The sequence below is a fragment of the Dermacentor andersoni genome, chromosome 6 (genome assembly GCF_023375885.2).
Source record: "Dermacentor andersoni chromosome 6, qqDerAnde1_hic_scaffold, whole genome shotgun sequence".
In the NCBI taxonomy this organism is placed as follows: domain Eukaryota; kingdom Metazoa; phylum Arthropoda; class Arachnida; order Ixodida; family Ixodidae; genus Dermacentor; species Dermacentor andersoni.
Window position 1 is genome coordinate 31164752 of NC_092819.1, and position 21906 is coordinate 31186657.

General features: G+C 42.2%; 1 protein-coding gene across 1 annotated transcript in view; it reads right to left on the bottom strand.

The window, feature by feature from the left end:
- Window positions 1–21906, bottom strand: part of LOC126521484 (X-linked retinitis pigmentosa GTPase regulator-like) — a 42172-nt gene that overhangs the window by 10112 nt on the left and 10154 nt on the right. Inside the window, exons 7-17 of the mRNA XM_050170198.3 lie at window positions 21303–21464; window positions 17691–17849; window positions 14185–14312; window positions 13554–13682; window positions 11458–11506; window positions 10547–10698; window positions 6388–6468; window positions 6114–6194; window positions 2299–2491; window positions 1815–1880; window positions 24–58 (exon numbers count right to left, since the gene is read on the bottom strand). Coding sequence (XP_050026155.1) covers window positions 24–58; window positions 1815–1880; window positions 2299–2491; window positions 6114–6194; window positions 6388–6468; window positions 10547–10698; window positions 11458–11506; window positions 13554–13682; window positions 14185–14312; window positions 17691–17849; window positions 21303–21464 — 1235 coding nt within the window. The remainder of the gene's footprint in view (window positions 1–23; window positions 59–1814; window positions 1881–2298; window positions 2492–6113; window positions 6195–6387; window positions 6469–10546; window positions 10699–11457; window positions 11507–13553; window positions 13683–14184; window positions 14313–17690; window positions 17850–21302; window positions 21465–21906) is intronic.

Consider the following 21906-nt stretch of genomic DNA (forward strand, 5'->3'; position numbering starts at 1 on the left):
TTAAAATGTCACAACGTCCTTACCTTCGAATCTTTCTTTTCGCCATCTTCTTTTCCATCTGAAAACAGTAAAGGTTCAGCTGTAAGTTCCTTGTAACCAACAACCCTAGGAATAATGTTTGAAGGTGTAAAAGCAAAAACAATGAAGTATGTCTTATCATCTCATTTTGCATTATCATCTTTCATTTCTGGAAGGTTTCCATAAAACTACCAATAATACATTTTTGCTAGTATAACCCACAATGTAACACTATAACCTGTTAATAGTCAATGAGGTAAGTTAAATGCATAGCACAATGTTTTTACACTTTAGATATAAAAATTTCACACAGCAAAATAGAGTGTCCTAACATTCATAACTTTAGATTTATCATTCAAGCCTAGTTTGATTGCAGTTTAATTATCAACTTATAACATCCTAATTACATACTTGTGCAAGTTTCGTAGGCAAACAGTATAGTTGTACAAATGTTGCTTGAAAGTGCTCTGTGTAAACCAAGTTCTCCAAACTGCACATCCATCATTAGGCAAGGACAAATGTCGCAACTTTCTTAATTAGTCACAATGTCACTGATCAATGCATAAGGCGCGCAAATACGATAGGCCAAGTCAAGGATGATTGCATGGAGAATGTATGTGATCAGTTCAGGAAATAGCCAAACAAAAAAAATACACTAAATGCATCATATTTCGCAATTGTGACGACGCAAACAAGAGTCTTCGAGAACACCAGTTTGGGCAATTATATTTGCTGATGAACAAACTAACGCAGCAGGCGCAGCTGTTGCCATGCTACCACTAGACTAGCTCGATAGAAGTTCAGACGCGTACCATATACTCATGACACGGCACAGGCATTACAAAATAGTATGTCGGCCTTATAATTACAAATCACTCAGTGTTGTGAACATGATGAGAGCATTTGCCATCGGGACAATCGACATGTTTCCCAGGGCCTCTAAAAGACTTCGCTCTGTTTGCAGGCTACTCGTGCTGGCATAACCCCACATGGTCTTAATATATGAACATGCCCACGCCACGACACTGCAAAACGTCTATGTATAGAATGTGGTAGTGAAAGCACTAATAATTGAACATGTGGACCAATGTTGTCTCCAAAATGCTGTTTTGAGGTTACAACTGTGCCAGGTTAGTTCTGTGAATATTTGAATGTTCTTGGGCGCAGTTCTTTGCATGGATTATATACATATACATGTAGTATTGCTTTCCTCCTAGAGGGTTACAATTTACCTAGGGGCACAGGTTATAAGGAAAGGCAGGTCACACACAAAAAAATGCAGTACCCCCCCCCAATAACAGAGTGATAAACCCTAACAAGAAGAACATTCTGTAATCAGACATCACCTGAAATGAAGCGTGGAAATCAAATAAGTGGCATCTTGTGCTGCATCCGTAGACAGTTGGCATGGCAATTTTATTTTTGGCAGCGTGACAGCAACAAGCAAAGCCAATTACATTTCAGTGATGTGATAACTGCTTGGCCCTGTCTTGAAGCATTCACAACATTATCTGGCCACTCTCAAGATAGCAGAGATCTACACCTGTATCTTTCTCAAACTGCAGCCATTTGGAAACATTATGCTGTGGTTTTACAAACATAAGAACTCTTGCCCATAAAACCTGCAGCATTGCTTTCACTAGTGTATCCCACAGTACTGCTCACACTTCTAAATTGCCCTCTCTACGAAGCAACTATCATAAAAAAAAATGTGTTGTACCCAAGAATGTCATACATACAGGATTGGTATCTCATTAATTACTCCCCCCACCCACCCCTCAAATAGTACAAGGTACCTTTAGAGGCCTCCTTGTCTGCCTCTGCGTCTTTCTTTTTCTTTCCAGCACGCTTTGTGGGTGTACCTGCATGTTGGAGACCATGAGAAATAGGCAAAATGAACCACCATTGATTCAACAAGAAAACACACATGAGAAAGCAGTGCCTGGCCATTACACTTGTTCAGTGGTTTTCCTGTTATTGTCAACATAACCATTCCCATCCTAATGTTAGCCAGCTGGTGATGGTGATGATGGCACTCACCTTCCATAGGTTGGAAGGTGATTGGAACACCGCAAAGGCAGTATTCCCATGTCAGACTGTCATTGCTGGCACAGTGGCATATGGAATGGGATCATCTTCCCATACCACTCCAAGGCAAAAGTTTGGAAACTGATACCAATTTGTAAACATCACATGGAGAGCCTGATTCTTTGGGAACTTCCAAATGATTGTGCTAGACGCAGTATATACGCCTAACACTAGTAAAAAGATGTGTCTCACCTTTGTCTGAGCAGTCGTCATTGGCTTTCTCAATAGCCTTCTCGGCCATGCGCTCCAGTTCCTTGCGATGTTTCGGTGAGTCCTTGTGTGCTGGTAGCCACCGAACTTTGTCACGCCTTTCCTCGCCCTCACTGTCAGTCTTAGGATGGCTGGCTAGTGCAGCTGTTTTCTTTGGCGTTTCTGCAATAGGCACCTAGCAGATGCCAAAACACATCACATGACATGTTACCAGAAACCAGACGGACCTGACATTTATCACCTTGAATAACAGTGTACACATTTGTTTATGTAATCTTTACTGTTTATTTCATACATGAACAGTTCATGGGAGGTATTCTGTAAGAGCCCACCTAGTGGACATGTCCATTTCATCTGCTGTTGAAGTTCTGATTGGCTGGGCTGGGATGCATGTCCGCAGCAGCGAGGTGCAACAGTCAATCAGCACTTCAGCAGCAGACGAAATGGACATGTTCATTAGGTGGACTCTTACAGAATACCTCCTCTGCTTCTACCACTCCTTAAATTATCCATGCTTAGGGGAACTACCCAGACGTCTTTTGGATCATAAACATGAGAGGTCTGGCATTTATCACTTTTAGTCACAGTGCACATGTTTGTCTATATAGACAGTCGTGCTTTGATCAATCCTTACAGTACATAGGCAGTGTTATATATGCTTTCAAGATGTGTGTGGTGTCAACTTTAGAAACTTGATCAGCATAAGTGGATAACAACGTGTTTCTCAGTTTACAGTGTCTTCCATATTTGGCTGGTAGACTTTAAAAAATTCCTGTCCACAAACTACCCATCTAATTGAGAGCAAACATTGCTCACAGGTTAGCGTATTGTAGTCTAAGTTGCTTGAGATGTATTTAAACATCGGTACTTGCCTGCATTTTGTAGAATGAAGCAGAAACTGCTTTCGGCTACGAGCACAGATTTTGCAGACGGGAGCCAAGCTGCTAATCCGACAGGTTGCGCCATCTGGCGGACAGAGAGGGAAACAACTTCTCGGCTCGGGGGTTAAGAGAAAAGCGTGCTTGCTTCAAAGATGCAGTTCGTCTGCCCGTCAAAATGAATGTTGCAAAATTGAGTCGTTCATTTCGACGGGCAAACGAACTGCATCTTCGAAGCAAGCGCACTTCTCTCGCATCTCCCGAGCAGAGAAGTTGTCTCCCTCACCGTCTGCCAGATGGCGCAACCTGTCAAATCAGCAGCTTGGCTCCTGTCTGCAAAATCTGTGCTCGTAGCCGAAAGCAGTTTCTGCTTCATTCTACAAAATGCAGGCAAGTACCGATGTTTAAATACATCTCAAACAACTTAGACTACAATATGCTACCCTGTGAGCGATGTTTGCCCTCGATTAGACAAGTAGTGTATGAACAGAAAATTTTTAAAGCCCACCAGCCAAATACGGAAGACACTGTACATATGCACATATTTTGTGGTGCCTACAATCAATGTTTAGAAAGATTTCTCAAGTTGAACTCCTCTGTATGTATACTATTAAGAGACACTAAAGGCAAATACTAAGTGAAGCTAAAGTGATAGATCAATGCTTGAGGACGCCTAAGGAATCAATATTATTTTGAACAAAGATATAGTAATCGAGAAAGTCAGGTAAATGCAGAACATGAAGACACTCCTCATTTTCTTTCTGTCACTAGTACTCAACTTCTCGTAGTAAAAATACAATTGCATTGCATTATAAGACAGAAGAAAATGCTACTTGTCCGGTTCCCCCCTATTCTATGTTTAGAAAAAATAAATAATTTACGTTACCCTTGAGAACGGTGCGGGCGGTTGAAAGGTTTTGCTTTCGCTCGACTCTGCACAACCCATGCCTTCACGTTTCAGTAGTTCTGTTATCATGTAGTGCTGCGCTGGTTTTACTGGCTCGCGAAACTCCTCCAAAGTGCAAGTAGGCAAGATTTCCACATCTATGTGATGTTGCGGAATGCCCGAACGATTCATGCCACTTAAGCAAAAGCAGCTGCAGCAACAAATCCAATGCCGTCTTGGCTTGGTTTCTCCACTGCTACGTGTTTGCGTCTTGCACAAAGAAAAGTAGTGCCGTCTGTCAGGAACCGTTTTACTCACAGACGGCTGTGAAGGGTGGTGATAGTGTATTCAACATCACCACTCCCCCGCTCCGGAGTGGGTAATTTGAATTGCAATAAAGGTATCCGCACTCTTCAGGCACTATTTTCTCCTAAATTAAGTCTTTTTTGGCACGAAGCAAGCGCTGCGAGGTTTCTGGAATGGCATTTTAACAGTCCATATTGACTTCATATTTGCCTTTAGTGTCCCTTTGAGCAAAGGCTCTTATGTTAAAGGAAATGGCTGCAACTTGAAAAATTCAAAATGAAAATGAGCTCTGCAGTTAAATATTTCATCTTTATGAATGCATACGTGACTAAGTGAGAATATCTGCCACAGCCTTGTTTTCAGAAAGCTTCGTAGTTGAGCTTCTACAGTTGAGAGATAAACCTGTATGCAAATAAGCAGATGAAGATGGATGGCACTGCGATGCATGCCTTAATAAATTGAAAATCTAATTGTACTAGTGCTATTTAGCAATCCTAACCTGTTAATTAATAAAATAAGTAATGCAGGCCATCACCCAATGATGGAAGCCAGAAACTGCACAATGGGATACTGACATTAGAAAACTAATGCTTGCCACTACTGTCGTATTATCATGCCTTGCCTCATACCACAAACAAAATTTCCATATTAGCCTACACCTTGTTCAATTGAACTTTGATAGTACTGTTCCAAAATTTCTGCTAATGACAAGCATTGAGTATTTAAATAAAACAGAAGTGAGGACCAGAACAGCTTCTTAAGATATCCCATGAATGAGGAAGAACAAAGTGACCCCCATTAATACTTGTCTGCTCTTTGCATAGTAGGTACGAAAAATTTGTTATTGCAAAAAGTCAGAATTAAAGAATGCTACAAGCACTCAAAAAAGGAACCTAAGCGATCATATCAAATAAGGAAAGCCTTATCACAGCAAACAAGCTGCTTTCAAGATGCCTTTAGAATATTTTATAGGATTAAGCAGAGAGCGAATTAAAAATTAAGCTCTGGGGTTTTATGTGCTAGAACTACAATACAATTATCAGGCATGCCTTAATGAGGGACTCTGGATTAATTTTGAACACCTGGGCTTCTTGAACATGCACCCAATGCATGGTACATGGGCATTTATGCATGTTGCTCCCATCAAAATGCGGTTGCCGCGGCCGAGATATGATCTTGCAACCTCATGCTTAGCAGCACGTCATGGCCGCTAAGCCACCACGACTTGTAGTAGGGAGGGAAGACACTTGATATTAACACAGCCCACAGCATACATGTACTACGTCTTAGAGGTAGCACCTTTCTTATTGACAAGTTGAACATGTGACTAACGTTTTTGGATGTCTTGATCATCTATGCTATGGAAGACACCAATGTGGCAGACTCCAGGGAAACCCTCGACTCCCTGAAGTTCTGATGTGCATCTAAATTTAATTACATGAATGTTTCTGCATTCTGCCTCCGTGGAATACAACTACGGTAGTCCCAAATAAAACTTGGGTCGTTGCGCTCAGCAATACCACAATATCAGACACTGAGGCACTGCTTCAGGTGCCCAGCACTAACTACTTATAAGTGATACTGTGGACCTGCCTGAAAGCAAAGAGCTTCTGTTAGAAATCGAATGTGCTGTTTTTGTAATCTACTGAGAATGTTTATTAGGATGTCTTTGGTGTCCATTCAGTAAAATCCTCTGACCTATCAGTAAAGAACAAAATGTTCTTTACCACAGGCGGTTCCTCCTTGGGCCCATTCGGTTTGGCTTTATCTCCATTCTGGATTGTTCCTTGAGGTGATTTTGCAGACTCCTGTTCGAATAAAAGTACACTAATAAATATAAGTAATAAAATCACTTATCTTTAACAGGAACAATATTGAGCAATTTTTCACAGCATACATGGAAGAAAGGAATTATGCGAAAAAGGAAGTGAATACAATGATGAATTTTGTCAACTTTCAACATTTACCTGTTAACACAAGCTTAGGATATGCGTCACTCACTTTCTTTAGCCCTGGTGGCTTCTCATCTTGATCAAGGGCTGACAGTATCTCTTTAGATCCAATGTGGTTGATTACCTGTGTCTGGAAAGCAACAAACAGGGCATTTAACACTTCCCATGTCAACAAGAGGAGGGACTATTTGTAAGCAGCATGAACCCATGGCTCTAAGCATGGCTGCCCGAGTCCTGGGATTTAATATTCCAAAGCAAATCATGGGTCAGACACTGCAGCCAAGAGCTCTAGATTAGACATGAGACCACCTGGATTCCTAAACACGCACCAAAATCCTGGCAAACAAGACTTTGTTTTGCTTTCCGCCATAATGACAATGTGGTCAGCACAAATTTTGCTCAATAAGCAGACAGCTTTCTGACAACAAGCTTGAATAAGCCCATCGTAGCTTTTTAAAAAGTTGCTTGAAGCTAGCAGACTACTATTTTATACAAAGAAAAAGGGTTAAGTTTTGAGTGGTTTTATGGTTCAAAGTGACTTAAGTTGAGACCCGTGACAATGAAATCGGGAAACAACAAAACTCTCGCAACAAAATATTTTTGTGTCCCCAACGAAGAATTCAATGGATCTCGTATCTATCGACAACAAAATGCCACGGAACTGCAATCCCGAATAAACATAATTTGCTGGAACATTATCCCTATTTGCACAATGGTAGCAGACTCCAAAAAGTGCTTAAATGTCTTTGCTTCACACTCAAATTGTGTAAAATACCAGCACATTATGCTTGCATGGGCACCACCATCCTTGTTTACGTAAACATACAAGCGCCAGAAGCAATTGCATGTGCTGGAAATGCATCATAGCTGCAATCTTGTTTGTTGATCGCCTGCTTCAAACGGCATGGCCACATGTCTCTACTAACATTTGACGATGGTTTTTGCATACCTAGCATGCGCATATTCTGCAGCTCAGTGAGGAACGTGCAGCACAAACAAAGAAATCCACGTTCCTCTGACGTTCACTTTTTATGCTGCTTGATATGGTAGCTTCAGTGTGGGCTGCCACGTGTCCAGCTTTGATTGAGTGATCGTCCAAGAATGTGTCCCTTGCTTCAATAACGCTGGTTTTGGTACCACCCAACAGGCATCGCTTGCGGAATCGGCATTCCGGGACGTGGATTTGGGTGAACGGGCCATTTTCTCGGTCGAGTGCTTTCGGGGATACAAGATATGATCACTTTCGCACTCGGTACCAGACGCCTCGGCACTTACAATCGACAGCGTGTGCTGAAGGATCGTTGTTGTGAGTGTGGAACACTCATGCTTCGCGTCCGGTGCCCAGTTAAGCAAAGTCTCACAAGAGTGATCGTATCCCTGAAAGTGATCGTCCGAGGGTAGCTTCATGGCAGTGCTATCATCACTCACTGATGCACGGGGCGCACTTTGTGCTTTCGGCAATGCAGTTCTATAGCCTTGAGCAAGGCTTGCCAAAATGCCGTATTTATTTGCATAATGATCGCACCCATGAATTTTGTCGACGAAATTCAATTTTTTTCTTCTTTTTCGTGTATTGATCGCACCGCGAACTTGCCACAGAGATATGTCGTGTGCCAAGTCTAGCTAATGATGATCGCACTTACCATCTGTCAAATGCTGTCAAATGCTACTTGAATGACTCTTCAAGACATACCAAGTGGTCTGCACGCACCAAACATACTTAAGTAGATGCCCCATTTCATTCCTTTCATCACTTTCCACACTTCCATGAAAAAATAAAGAAAGCTACAACCAAACTTGCCTTGGCTTTATTATTTGTAGGCTTTATAATGGTTGTGGTCAACAACAACAAAAAAGGCGCCTTTCAATTCCTCTCGTCTGCACTCGTGAGCATGCAACAAATTGCGAGTAGCAACGATAGTAGCCATGTTTACACTGATACCTTAGAAGTGTGCCCTATTCATATGCCGACGCTTGTAACACAGCTAAGATATTTGCTCACCCTTAGCGGAAGTGTGCCGTATCAGGATAGTACTGAAGACAAATGCCGCAGTTTTCGCACCATGCCCGCCATGTGTTTCTATGTCACTGGCAGCTAAGCATGCCCATCTCTGTTTCTGTTCCCTCAACATGAACATGGCTACGTTATTGCTACAAGCTTGCCGATATTAACAATATTATTCATTACAGATACAGAAGAAACTGTTTCAATGCATGCAATGTACTTACGAGAAGAAAAAAAATCGCATTCGGCGCATTTGGCTTGCTCCGCTGGCTGCCATTTTTGTTTTGGTGTCCCACACTGTTATAGCGGCAGCTGCCTGTTTGTTGACCTGTTGTCATCCCACAGCAAATGCAGGATGAAAAAGAATTTTTTTCTTTTCATAGAAATTTCCCCCGCGTAATGGTTGCACCCCTGAATTTGCGTAAATTTTTTTTTACAAAAGAAAAGTGCGATCATTATGCGAGTAAATACGGTAGGCTAATGTAATTTTGACAGTAATATTTAATATTGAAATGCGTTCCCTATATGCGCCGTCTCCTTTTGCAACAACGAAATTTTTGCAAAAGTGAATTTTTTCGCTTTCCCGACAATTTACTTATTGCGGGGTTTGACTGTAAAACATTAATGGAAAGTAAAAAGCTAGTAGTCAGCATTGAGTATACCATACTACCTTTTGCTAAAATATTAAAGTACAGTCAAACCTCGTTATAACGACGTCATATCTGACATGAAAAATAACTTCATTAAAACTTATATTTGTTAAACCACACACGCAAATATTGGATCCCATGACATCGGTACATTGGCTACAATCCAACCAAGCAATGCCGTGAGCCAAAGCGTACGTACATACACACACACACACACACACACACACACGCACGCACGCACACACACACGCACGCGCACAGAGAGAGAGAGAGAATATGCTATATCAAATGGCAGAAATTTTTCTCTTCCATGGAAGGGCCTGCACGTGGGCCCGACTCCACTACCACAGCAGTCAGACTAGCCCGTCTGTGTAATCTCAACCTCAATCGCCAGTGAAGTCTATGCGTACAAAATATAGACCGTGAGTTTCCCATGATGGCTTGTCGCCAGCCACTCTCCCAGTCGTCGGCAAGTCTTTGTCGCAGGCGTACTGTCTGGGCTGCTAGGCCTAACTAGTGCCGCTTGCATGGTATTCAGAAGCGAAACATGCAGCTTGGTGCCAAGTTGGCATGGCGGAAACTGTGTTCTGACCTGCCATGTTTGCACTATGGTGGGCAGACCATGACCATAAAACGCCCGTGGCAGACCGTGTGGAGTCAAATTTCGGTTGGGTTATTATACAATGGTTATATGGGCAGGGGGCAGGGCCACAGGGAAGTGCGAATAAGCAGGCAAGTCTGAAAAATCAAGCACCTGAAAAATCAGTGGGTGCGACTGTACTAATATTTGACATTTCTGCAATAAGAACACACATTTTGAGCCACATGCAAACGAATTCATTTGGCTGTAACACAATGCTGTGTTGGATGGCACATTATTGGCTTTGCCATAATGAGAGAATGCTCTATGGTAATAAAGCATGGCTAGGCAAATTTTATATTTACTTCAATATATGTCATAATTTGTTTCAGGTTCGACTGTAGTGACTTTGCTTGTACTCTTCGTTTCCCACCTGAATTGTCTGCAGTTGTGATTCCAAAATAATGATCCAGTCAGGGTCACGTCAGATCTAGCCACACAAAATAACTCATGATGGCATGACCATGTATCGAAGTGCCATTTTATGGATAAAAACAAGATAATCCAATTAAATTATGGGGTTTTACATGCCAAAACCACGATCGGATTGTGAGGATCACCGTAGTGGGGGACTCTGGAAATTTGGACCACCTGGAGTTCTTTAACATCCACCTAAACCTAAGTACACAGGTGTTTTTGCATTTCGCCCCCATCAAAATGAGGCTGCTGTCGCCGGGATTCGATCCTGCGATCTCGTGCTTAGCAGCCCAACACCACAGCCACTAAGCAACCACGATGGGTCACTATAATGTAATGCTGACAAGCCCAAGAACTTGCAACAGGAGAGTGAAAAATCTGACAACTGACTCGTGGAAAGAGACAAGCCCACCCACATCAAGTTATATAGAAAGTGAAAATGGTCACCCCATTTACTTCGACAAAGTTGGCACTCGCTTCACAGCAGTACGTTTACCTTGTTCAGCACAGACATTTCTGATGTGTCATCATCACTGACGTCACTGTCCACGTGGCGGATACTGGTGTCCCTTTCAGCTTCTACGAGTAACGGGGGCTTTCGTGGCTGTCGACTCGTCTCGTTGAGTACTCTTGCCGTAACGTGCAAATCTGAGATGCAAACAATGGGTTCACTTCAGGGCAACCAGGGTGTCTTTGTTGGAATTACGTTTTAGGAATGTGGAGTTACTACAGCAGAATCAATAATGAACAGTTTGGAATTCATTACACATTACATCACTATTGCACACAGTACTGACATGATGACCAATGAGTTTACGCATAGTTCACATGCAAGAGCTTTGAGAAAGTCTATTAAGGTGAGAAAGTATTCAATAACTAGCATTTCCGCCATAATTCCATTACCGAGACAAGTCAAGCGAGATTAATACCAGATCTTCATGTGTACGACCTGCCCCTATACATACTAACCTTCTTCCTCCATTTCAATCATTGGGAAACGAAAAAGAAAAAGCTGGACATATTACCCATGCGAGTAATCATGCATTCAAATCAACAGAAAAGCAACCTGGCACAATATTCATCACAAAGTAATGTTCTAGAAGCAATTGCGAAAAAAAAAAAATTACAGGGTTTAATGTGACAGAGCTGCAGAGTAAGTCATAAGGAACACCAAAGTAGAGGTCTCTGGATCAATTTTGACTTCCTGGAGTTTTTAAATGTGCATCCAAAGCACGGTAAACAAGCATTTTTTTAATACTACCGGCATCAGAATGTGGCCACCACAGCCAGGATTGAATCCGTGACCTTTAGTTCAGAAGGACAACGTCATAGCCCACTGAGCTACTGCGGCAGTTTTTTCCAACATACTCCTGACATTTTATGATAACAAATATGATGGTGACTGACCTTCTTCACAAGCATCTGGTTCGTCTTGGTCGTTTTCAATTAGTGCCGCCTGAATGGAAACAAACAGGACATTGAATGAATGAATGAATGAATGAATTTAGAAATGACCCAACAGCACTTTCATTGTGGCCACCAAGTTGATGGTCAAATACTACGCAAGAATATGGCAAATCACTTCTGTGGAAGCGCGCAAGGTGGTAGAAGTTTCGTCAAAGAAAAAAACTGTCATCTGCCTTACAGCAGCACAATGCTGAAAAGGAATCCCATGGTTCCAGATTCGATCCCTGGACCAGGAGAAATTTTTTCTTCAACTGCAAACTTTCTTTCCAAGAAGGCTGTATGGGCTTCTTTTGTAGCTCCATGTTACAGTCTGGTAGATCACAATTTTCCCTTTCATAAATATTATGAACCAATAAAAACAGAACAGTAAGTGATGCTTCATTTCAAAGACTAAGAGTACAGTGAAACTTTGTTAAATTACTCTCGTTGATAAAAAAAATTTGATAATTCAGAATCATTCTTCGGTCCCAGTAGGCATATGCATTATTTAATGACATCAAACGCTTGTTCATTTGAATGTATTTGGTCACGCACCATTTAATTTGAACAACCCTCAGAGCGCCGCAAATGTGCAACACAAAACAGCAAAAGCGGCACTAGCGGCCAACTGAAACTAAGCGGCGGAGTCCACATCACCATAGTCATCAGTGGAGCCCGTAAAGGAACAACGAAAACGCAGAGCGCTTTGTGTCTATTAGTGAGTTTACGCATTTGCCACAGCACGTGACACCGTGATGGCCGCACGTGCCTTCAGAACTGCGTAGTTGCCATCCCTGATCACAACAAGAACGGCTCGGGTTTCATCCACAGTGGTATCGGTGAGCAGTAGTTTCATTTTGACTCAGTGCCAGAGTGTTCGTTAGCAGCATGTCTTCAGAACTGCATAGTCACCATGCATGATCGCATCAATAACGACCACGGTTTCATCCGCAGCGGTTGCAGTGAACTTAGTTCCATTTTGTCTCAGTGCAGTGCGCGTGGAATGTCATAAACATGACGAAAGCTGTCAAGGATGATGACCGATTCTAGCGCAGCCTGCACGTTGGTATAAACCCTTGGCTATATTGCAATAGACAGACAATCTCTTGCCAACTAGCTCATGGTGAAAAAATAATCAGGATGTGTGTGCGGTACTGAAAAGCATGTCTACTTGGATGAACAAGAAGTACAAGAAATTGCAAGGCTCTCCAAGCTGCAAGCGCTAATCAGTCACATGACGACAAGAAATGCCACTTCTGCTCTGATTTTGTGCGAAATAGAAACAAGGCTTGCAAATTTATTCAGTAAATAAAGGTGGATTGGCACAGCAGGCATTTATTTATTGTGTTCTTGATACCCTCGATAACTGAACATCCAGTTAATTCAGCCGATTTTTTTTTCTGGTCCCATGAAATATGAATCAACCAGGTTTTAATGTAGGCAAGAGAAGTGAATTGTTCACTTCTTAATCAATAGAGCAGTCACCACATGAACAGAATTGATTTTGTGTCTAGTTTTAATGAACAAGGTGTTTTATGGAAATTGGCACTAATTGCTGTCACCAGTTGGATTACACATGAAGTTATAATTCTCCTTTATACAGTTTGCTGGCAAATCATGCAGCAGGCAAACTTAGAAGGCGTTTCTTCACTGTACACTCGATAAAAGACTATTGTTGTTTTCCGACACTTTTGTCTCTCTTTCTCTATCTTTTCTTTTTCAGGAGTAGCTCATTCAGGGCACTCATTGCACGACACTTGACAATTCTCGGCCCTCAGACACAACAGCTCGACATGAGCCAGACTTGTGTTTATAGAAAAAGTAGGACGGCCTCACACCATAAACTGAACACACAACGCGCCAAAGAATCAGTGCTTTTACAAACATGTATCTATAAACACGTACTATATATAAATTCATTTGCAGTCAAGAGCAAATGCCAGGGTGAACACATAAGCTGAATACTGTTCTTACACCGTTCCTATAAAGAGTGGAACAGAGAACCCGTATACATCTGCTTAAAAGGCCACTTCAAGGGAGAGCAGAGATTTGCATACCTTTCGATGACGTCTCTTTGCACGAGCCCCATTGACATCGCCTGTAGCACCAACCTCATTGTTTGCGTTGACTTCCTGGCCAGAACCAGGAATGACAAGGACCAGTGTATGACAGCCGCCACAAGCAACCTAGCAGCAAACAAGAAATGGGATGTGACATCACGGAGTGAGAGGTCGTGCTAACTCGGTGATTTCTATCTGAACTTACTCAAACTTGAACTGCCAGTGGGCTAATGAATATGAGCTGCTATTAAAGCTTACTGCTGCTGTTACTGCTACTGCAACTACTACTACTACTTGAAATACTGTAAGCAAGTGTGAGCAGACTTGCTACAAATGCTGCACCCAAGCACACTGCGTCAAGTCAAACCTGCCACACAGACAATTACAAATAAAAAGAATTAGAGCATGGCAATCAACCAATCATATATCATGTGAGGTCTATGTTAAGTTCTGAATAAAATTTTCAGAAAGAATGAAAAGCCCCAGTCACTGCCACATGAGGAGCTGGTCAGGACATGAGCACACCAAATATGTGCCCCCCACTACCTTCACCCCCCGCCCCCCCTTGAAATGACTGAGTACCGGTATACCCGGTATAAAACAATGCGCGAAAACATTTTCCAGTCACCTGCTGGACTTGGTATGAAAGCAGCTCCTCGACCAAGGCGGGAGTAAACTGGTTCGCGGAGACATCATTGGTTACCAGTGCTAACTTCCCGTGGCGAGCGTCTCCACATGTCAGAAGCTGCCTCTTGTCTGAAAGGAAAAAGAAAGCAAGAGGTACTTGAAAGCATATGTGGGTATGAATATAAATATGATCTGTTAGTACAGAAATGTGCTGAACTGAGATGGTTTCCTTCGAATGTGTGTGTGTTTATATACAGGGTGTCCCAGCTGACTTTAGCCAGAGTTTAAAAATATGCAAATGCCACGTGGCTGGGCAGAACCAAGGTAATGTTGTTGGCCATTGCTTGGACATACTAAATTTTTTTTCATTCTGCCTAATTAGATAATTAGTCTTAATGAATCAGCCTCTCAAATATTATAATCAGATGAAAAGTGTCAATGAGAAAATTGTAGAGCAACATGAAAAACTCCCGATACAGCTTTCTGTTGCTCAATACGTGCTACATAAAAGTGTCTTCCACGTGTGAAAGAAGCCTGCGAGTACACGCAAAGTGCCTCAGGCAGCCAGTCGCATGGTTTGGCGTCGGTTAGGACTAGGACATGCAACTGACGCTGGTGTCAGTAAAGCTGACGCAACATATGTAAATTTAATCACTCGTTTGTACATGCCAAAGTTTGTGATTTCCATATACGATTGTTCGGTTTCTATGTAGACGCTGCAAACACCTGTTTTGTGTGCTTCAGCAGTCTTTTGTTGCTGAAGTTGGCCATCAGTCTCTCTGGGGAGCTGACAGGCAAGACAGCAAGCAACAAGCACTCACCAGAAGACGTGGGCCTTTTACTACTATTTTGCCTTTTAGGAACACATAAAAAATTTGACAGTCTCGCATGTGTAACAACTCGAAATGACAAATAAGATGCAACAAAATGTCAGTAGTTGACTGGCAAATGTTATGTATCTTTTAAATATCCGTTGTCAGAAAACAAAAAAACAATAACATATTGTTCTCTATTTTTTTAGGTAAGAAAACGTGAACAAAACTGAAAATACTTCCAGCAAAGTATATTAAATTTTATATGAGGTTTATTGCCCCAAAGCAGCACACGGGCTATGAGCAATGTTTTCGGGGGCTCCAAAATAATTTCAACCAGCTAGTGTTCTTCAACGTGTGCCTAAGTCTGTGTACACAATTCAGACACCGATACCTCGGACATGCTTGATTATTCAGATGTCTCAGCCTCGTCACTTTTCTCATAGCATAATGTATAAGGACAGCAATTATTTCGGATGCCTTCCAACACACAACTTGATATTTTGGACTTCATCTGCATGACAGCATATAAGTTCGGCCACAGAGATGGGCATAAAGGGCAATGTTTTTGTTTTGATACGTTGTCAGCACCTCCTCGAAACCAAAAGTAGGGCAGAATGCTACTGATCATGCCCAAGCCGTGGAGCAAGTCAAGCGAAGCCAGTAAAGTGTCAACGCAGCATTCGCATATTTATGGTGCGTGTCCCATGCGTCCAGCATTTCTGCAAATAGTGGCTCGGTCTCAAGCACCCTGGTCATGTTATTGCTACAAATTTTTGTCACCCTGGATTAACAAGCAGCTTGAAAGGATGCCAGGTCCATTGTTGCTGTCTACGCTGACAGGGGTGGCGACCAAGTTACCAAAGTGCCGTACAATGAATGCAATGAAAAAACCTGTGATCATTCGACTGTCGCAGCACGGTCTATCTCTGTTCATGTTGACAGGGGATGGGTATTTGGTACATTCATCTATCTTTAGCTGCAACGTGTTAAAGGGTCGAAATGCAGGTCGCATGCAGTTCACATATGTGCAGAAATGTGTTGACAAGCTTTTCTTGATCAGATGCGGAATAAGGGCTTTATTGTAGTGTATTGGTATTTGCACGTGCAGCAACGCATAAACAAGCTCTTTTAGGCCACTTGTAAAATAAGGACATTTATTTTCTTTATTTAGCTAGGGTAATTGTTGCCAGATTGTTGGCCCCTACCAACACGGGCTTGAAACCGTGCTAAGAAACGTGTGCTACTGAGCACTCGGACCACCAACACTGCAATCGCTTTTGCATTAAAAGTGGGTCATGCGACATCACTCTGCTGTGGCGAGCGCTCTCGTGCCGATTTGATCCGCAATTTAGGATATTTATTTTGATTGGTCATAAACGTTGCACCCTGTCATTGAATAGTACTGACTGTCATATAAGAACAGAAAAAAAAACTTGCTTGGGGCCTTTTAAATGCTTTTTAATATGCTTGTTGCAGAATATATCTAGCCAAGGCTGCAAATTGTTCTTGTTTTGGCCGGATTGTTTGTTTTGAAAGCAGCAACAAGACTTGGTCCATGCAAGAGTAAACTGGTCAAAGAATTTTCTAACAACCTTAATGGCTTAGAGATCACTCCTCAGAATTTTATTAGTAAAGTAACTTGTCAGAGGTTGTCACATTCAAGGTGTGGCTGGGTTACAGAGGGTGATAACGTTTGCCGTAGTGAAAAAAAAAAACAAAGTGCTTGATGTGTTCTATTATCTTCATATTTGTTCGTCAGCAGTGCAAATAAAGATGGCATTGACTACTACACGATACAAACAAAATAAAATAACGTAAATTTTGCAGTACAAAAACCCATGACCACTTCCTATCTCCCTTCGTAGTTACACACTTCTTTTCTTCTTCTGTTCTTTAAGGGAATTTTGTATACAAAAAACAGGTAAATATAACAAGATATTGACTTTTGTTATTGTGCACTGGGGCCCATATGAATACGCATCCTATGTAAGCTAATAAAGGCATGCACTGATCCTGAAGGCTCTACATTACACAGGTAATAAAACTTACGTTGTTACAGAGATTTATCGACCAACAATACTGCTGGTAAGTTAAGTGATGAGAATACTTGCAGCATCAAGTTACATCAAATAAATAAAATAATATGTACCAATAAATTGCGAACATCTGCAGCAAGATCTCTTCACATGTTCAAGCCAATAGCCGATTTACGAGACAAGATGCTTTGCCACGCGCATGAGTGACTGCATTAGTTGCATATATTTCACTTCGCGTACTTAACAGCATCACTCTTGCAAATAGAACTTGTTTTGTACATGCATGTGCAGACCTTGAAATTTGTCAGACAACCATGGAGCTTCTGTAGAAGCTACTGTGCGTTCTGCTTTTGCGACAGTATGTAGAGCAACACCTGACCTAGGTCAGCATGGAGAAACACTGTGTATTCAGATAGAGCGTTACAAAAGTTTAAAATCAAAACAAAGAACAAGTGCTGTTGTGTAGAACTACTACAACCAACTAATATTCTGCAGCAGTAAGAAGAAAAATGAAGCGTGCGATGGTGCTGAAGCAGACACTACGGCACAGGATTCAACTTTGTACGTCATTCAGATACTGACGGCAGGCAGCACCACAGTATGTCCTCGCCCCTGATACCATCAATGAAGACCTTAGTGACGAAATACAAGCTCACCTGAGAGAAAAGCGGTGTGGCTCTCTCCGCAGACCACCTTTGCAATCTTGATGCCTTCGACAAAGGGGATCAGCTGTGGCTTGTTGCTTTGCAGTGTCTTGTTCCCCAGCCCGAGCTGGCCATTCCGACCATCACCAAAGGCGTACACTTTGCCCTCAGCTAGAAGCAAAGAACAAAGTATGCAGTGCTATGAAAAAGAGAGCCTATAATGCTGCCTAAGAAATACCTGCTTCACATGCTTGCTTTCAATGACCTATCAAAACGAAAGGTCATTAAAGGGGCCCTGAAACACTTTTTGAAAATAGTAAGAAAATGATGCTAATCTGTCGTAGAGGCTGCGATGAACATGTTAGCCAGATATTACTGCGCTACATACAGCAGGGTAATTACAATCTTGTGTCAAAAACAGCGAAGATTGCTTGCCCTTGTTTCTGCCATGTCATCACGCAGCAGCATCACAAGCAGCTAGAAAACTATTGGCTGGATTCTTGATCGCGACAGCATTCTCAGTAATACATAATTGCTAATGTTTAATTATACAAATGAAACATATATACCATATTTACTCGCATAATGATCGCACTTTCTTGTAAAAAAAATTGATGGAAATTTAGAGGTGCGATCATTACGCGGGTTAAATTTTCCGCAAAAAGAAAAAAATTTTTTTTTCATCCCGCATTTGCTACAGGATGACAACAGGTCAACAAACACGTGGCTGCCATTGTAACAGTGCGGGACACTAAAATAAAAATGGCGGCCGGTAGAGCATGCCGAACGCGCTGAATATGATTCTTTTCTTCTTGTGAGAACATTATGTACACTGAAACAGTTTGTTCCGTATCAGTAATGAATAATAGTATTGTTAATATAGGCAAGTTTGAGGCAATAACATAGCCATGTCCACTTTGAGGGAACTGAAACAGAAATGAGTGTGTTTAGCTGCCAGTGACATAGAAACATATGATGGGCATGCTTTGAAAACTGCGGCATTCGTCTTCATTACTATCCTTCACTTCTACTATCCTAATACGGCACGTTTCCGCTAAGGGTGAGCGAATATCTTAGCTGTGTTACAAGCACCGCCATATGAATAGGGTACACTTCTAACGTATCAATGTAAACGTGGCTACTATCGTTTCCGCTTGCAATTTGTTGTATGCCCACGAGTGCAGACTAGAGGCATCGAAAGGCACCTTTCTTGTTGTTGTTGACCACAACCATTATAAAGCCTACAAATACTAAAGCCAAGGCAACTTTGATTGTAGATCTTTTTCTTTTCATGGAAGTGCAAAAAGTGTTGAAAGGAATGAAATGGGGCATCTGCTTAAGAATCTGTTTGGCGAGTGCAGACCGTATGGTATGTCTTGAAGAGTTGCTCGCGTAGCATTCGACAGCATTCAACAGATGGTAAGCACGATCATCATTAGCTAGCCTTGGCACACAACATATCGCAGCGGCAATTTCGGGGTGTGATCATTATGCGGGAAAGAAAAGAAATTGAATTTTGACGACAAAATTCAAGGGTGTGATCATTACGCGAGTGCGATGATCATGCAAGTAAACACGGTACATCTACGCTCTCAAAAAAAACAACAACAATAATTTCATCTTTGGACTGCCGGTATACACTCAAAAATTGCATGTAGCTGCATCTGCTGCGCGTGGCCTCCAATATAGCAGGGGCGTGCTGCGTAGCATAGTCTACAGTGTCTGCCACGGAGCGCTGCGACAATAAACTTCTTGGCGGGGCTTTGCCCTCTTGGCTTTTCCGCTGTGCTGCTTCCACATGCTAGCGGAAACGAAAAGAGACAAAGCAGGGCATCGGTGTGATAACTTCACTTATAAGTGAAGGATATAAAAAATTTTTGCAGCATTCGCGAGACGACATTCTTTAACAGTGAGAAAATATTTTTTCATGGCCCCTTTATGATCGGTGTGCTTCTTCGGGCAAGCTCGTGAAAGGGAGCCATTGGGGCTCGCAGATATTTTTATATGATCCCAGATTTCAATGGTCCTTGAAAGTGCACATGTGACTACAGTATAACAGAATTTCACAGAATGTTTATGTAAAGTACTACAGTAAAACCTCATTAAACTGCACCCACATCGACAGTAGTTTTGTATTTAAAGTAGTAAAGTCAAATCTCTCACTCAGTGGCTATTAAACATAATGCATTTTGTATCCGCATAAACAATACCAGCTTATTGCATACGCATTGGTTAACACATAGTGTTCCCACTTTTTGTCATGAAATCACGGCGGCACGGCAGCCTGGCAGAACAACCAGCCTCAGAGGCTGGAACGGCCTCCAAGTGCAAATGCAATGGGCGCTTGGAAGAGTGAAGCCACAACAACATTATTTCGGCGCCACGTCAGAGTCATTGTGGCATCGTGCAAGCAAGGACAAAAACCGGGTGCTCAGCATAGAAGAAAAATTTGACATCATTCATGCTATTAAACGTGGCACGAAGTCGATGCTGGCACGTGAGAGGGATCTACCGTTGACTACGGCGTGTGGCATTTGGAACACAAAGGAGAAGTTGCTCAGTGGTGCTGCTGCGAGCATGAAAATACGCCAGCTACGAGGTTCGACTCTTCGAGGTTAGACTTCTCGCCATCGTTGCCTTTGTTATTGCCGAAGAGTCGCCTAACAACGGTGATGAGGACGACACGGAAAGTGAAAGTACGGGTGATTCAGGCCTGACAGTGACAGATGCTAGATGTTACATAAGCCTCATGCGGGTGTTTGTCGAGAAGAGGGGGCTGGCAGAAAAGCTGGCTCGTCGCTTAAGTGAGTTTGAGGCTGCCGTCATCACTGCTAGCCCGCCGCAGCATCAAACGAAAGTAACAGACTTTTGTTGCGCAAAGTGAATAAATATTGCATGTTTTCTGCCCTTTCATTGCACTCTCTCGTACTTACGTTTTTGACTGTTACGTGGGCGATCTCATGCTATTTCAGCTAAGCAGCACTACCATTTAGCACATACTTTTTCCAAGCTCTGGCCAACTACGGTTTAACAAGGTTTCACTGTAAAACTAAATTGTGAACAGCACTACGGAAGTACACAGATGATGCAGTAACAGCACTAAAAAGGCACACAGCATAGATTATGCTTTTGATCTATATGGATAATGGATTGAAGTTTATCTGTGCATAGTATTTTAGAAACACTAAAACCTTTTTAGAATTTTTGAAGTGTGATTCGTTTTCTATGGAGCAAGGGATGAACGCCCATTGAAATCCACAGGGAAAATCAGCCCATGTATGGGGAAAGGTGTTTCGCTTTGAGAAGTGCGAGGTAGTGGTGTTGTGAGTTTTTAAAAGGCCGTGAAGACTTGCAGAACAATGAGCGTTTGGGGAGGCTGAGTGCTGCGCTGACTGGCGACAGCATGGCACAGGGGCACCTCAAATTTAGTGCTGGGATGGGACAAATGTCTGAACCGGTTTGGGGACTATGTAGAAAAAGAGCGCAAGGTACGCAGAATAGTATGTGTACTTGTCATTACCTGTATGTACCTTATTTTGGCTAATAATATATAGGGGCAAAGACTTTCTGATTTGCCCTCATACAGAAAACAGAAAATGGGATACAAAACATGTTGATGCCTACCTGTGAGCGCCATTGTGTGAGTCCCGCCACAAGAGACGGAGACTATTTTTCCTGGGATTGTAGAGACCTCTGTCGGTTTGTTGTAGCGCTTGCAGCATAGGGTTTTTGGTAATCCAAGCTTTCCTCCGTCTCTCTCTCCGAACGTGTACAAAATGCCATCAACTGTCAAAAGGTGACAACAACTTATGACTTGCTCATGCCTCTGCCAAAGGTCCCAAAATCCTTCTCGTCAATGGGTAATTAATCATGACAAAGTGTAACTTTAAATGCTTCTATAAAACAAGGCTGGATGACATAATGAATATTCTAGAAATATGCAATTTTACAGTTGCGCCTTGCAGCAATCAAGTACGTTGTTGTCAATGTTTGCAGTTACTATACTGTGATCACCACTAGCACTGGTGGCAGATTATGCAAACACACATGCATGCACACAGTGCGAAAGCCAGGTGATGCTAGCTGCACACACTTTCATGTTACCATTACTGTAGTGTCTACGAATCACCAATAATGTGTAAGTGGTGTACAAGCATTGTTATTAGTGATAAGCCCTGATAGCAGGCGGTACTTTTAACACTCATGTCACTAAGTCTGCACTTTCTGC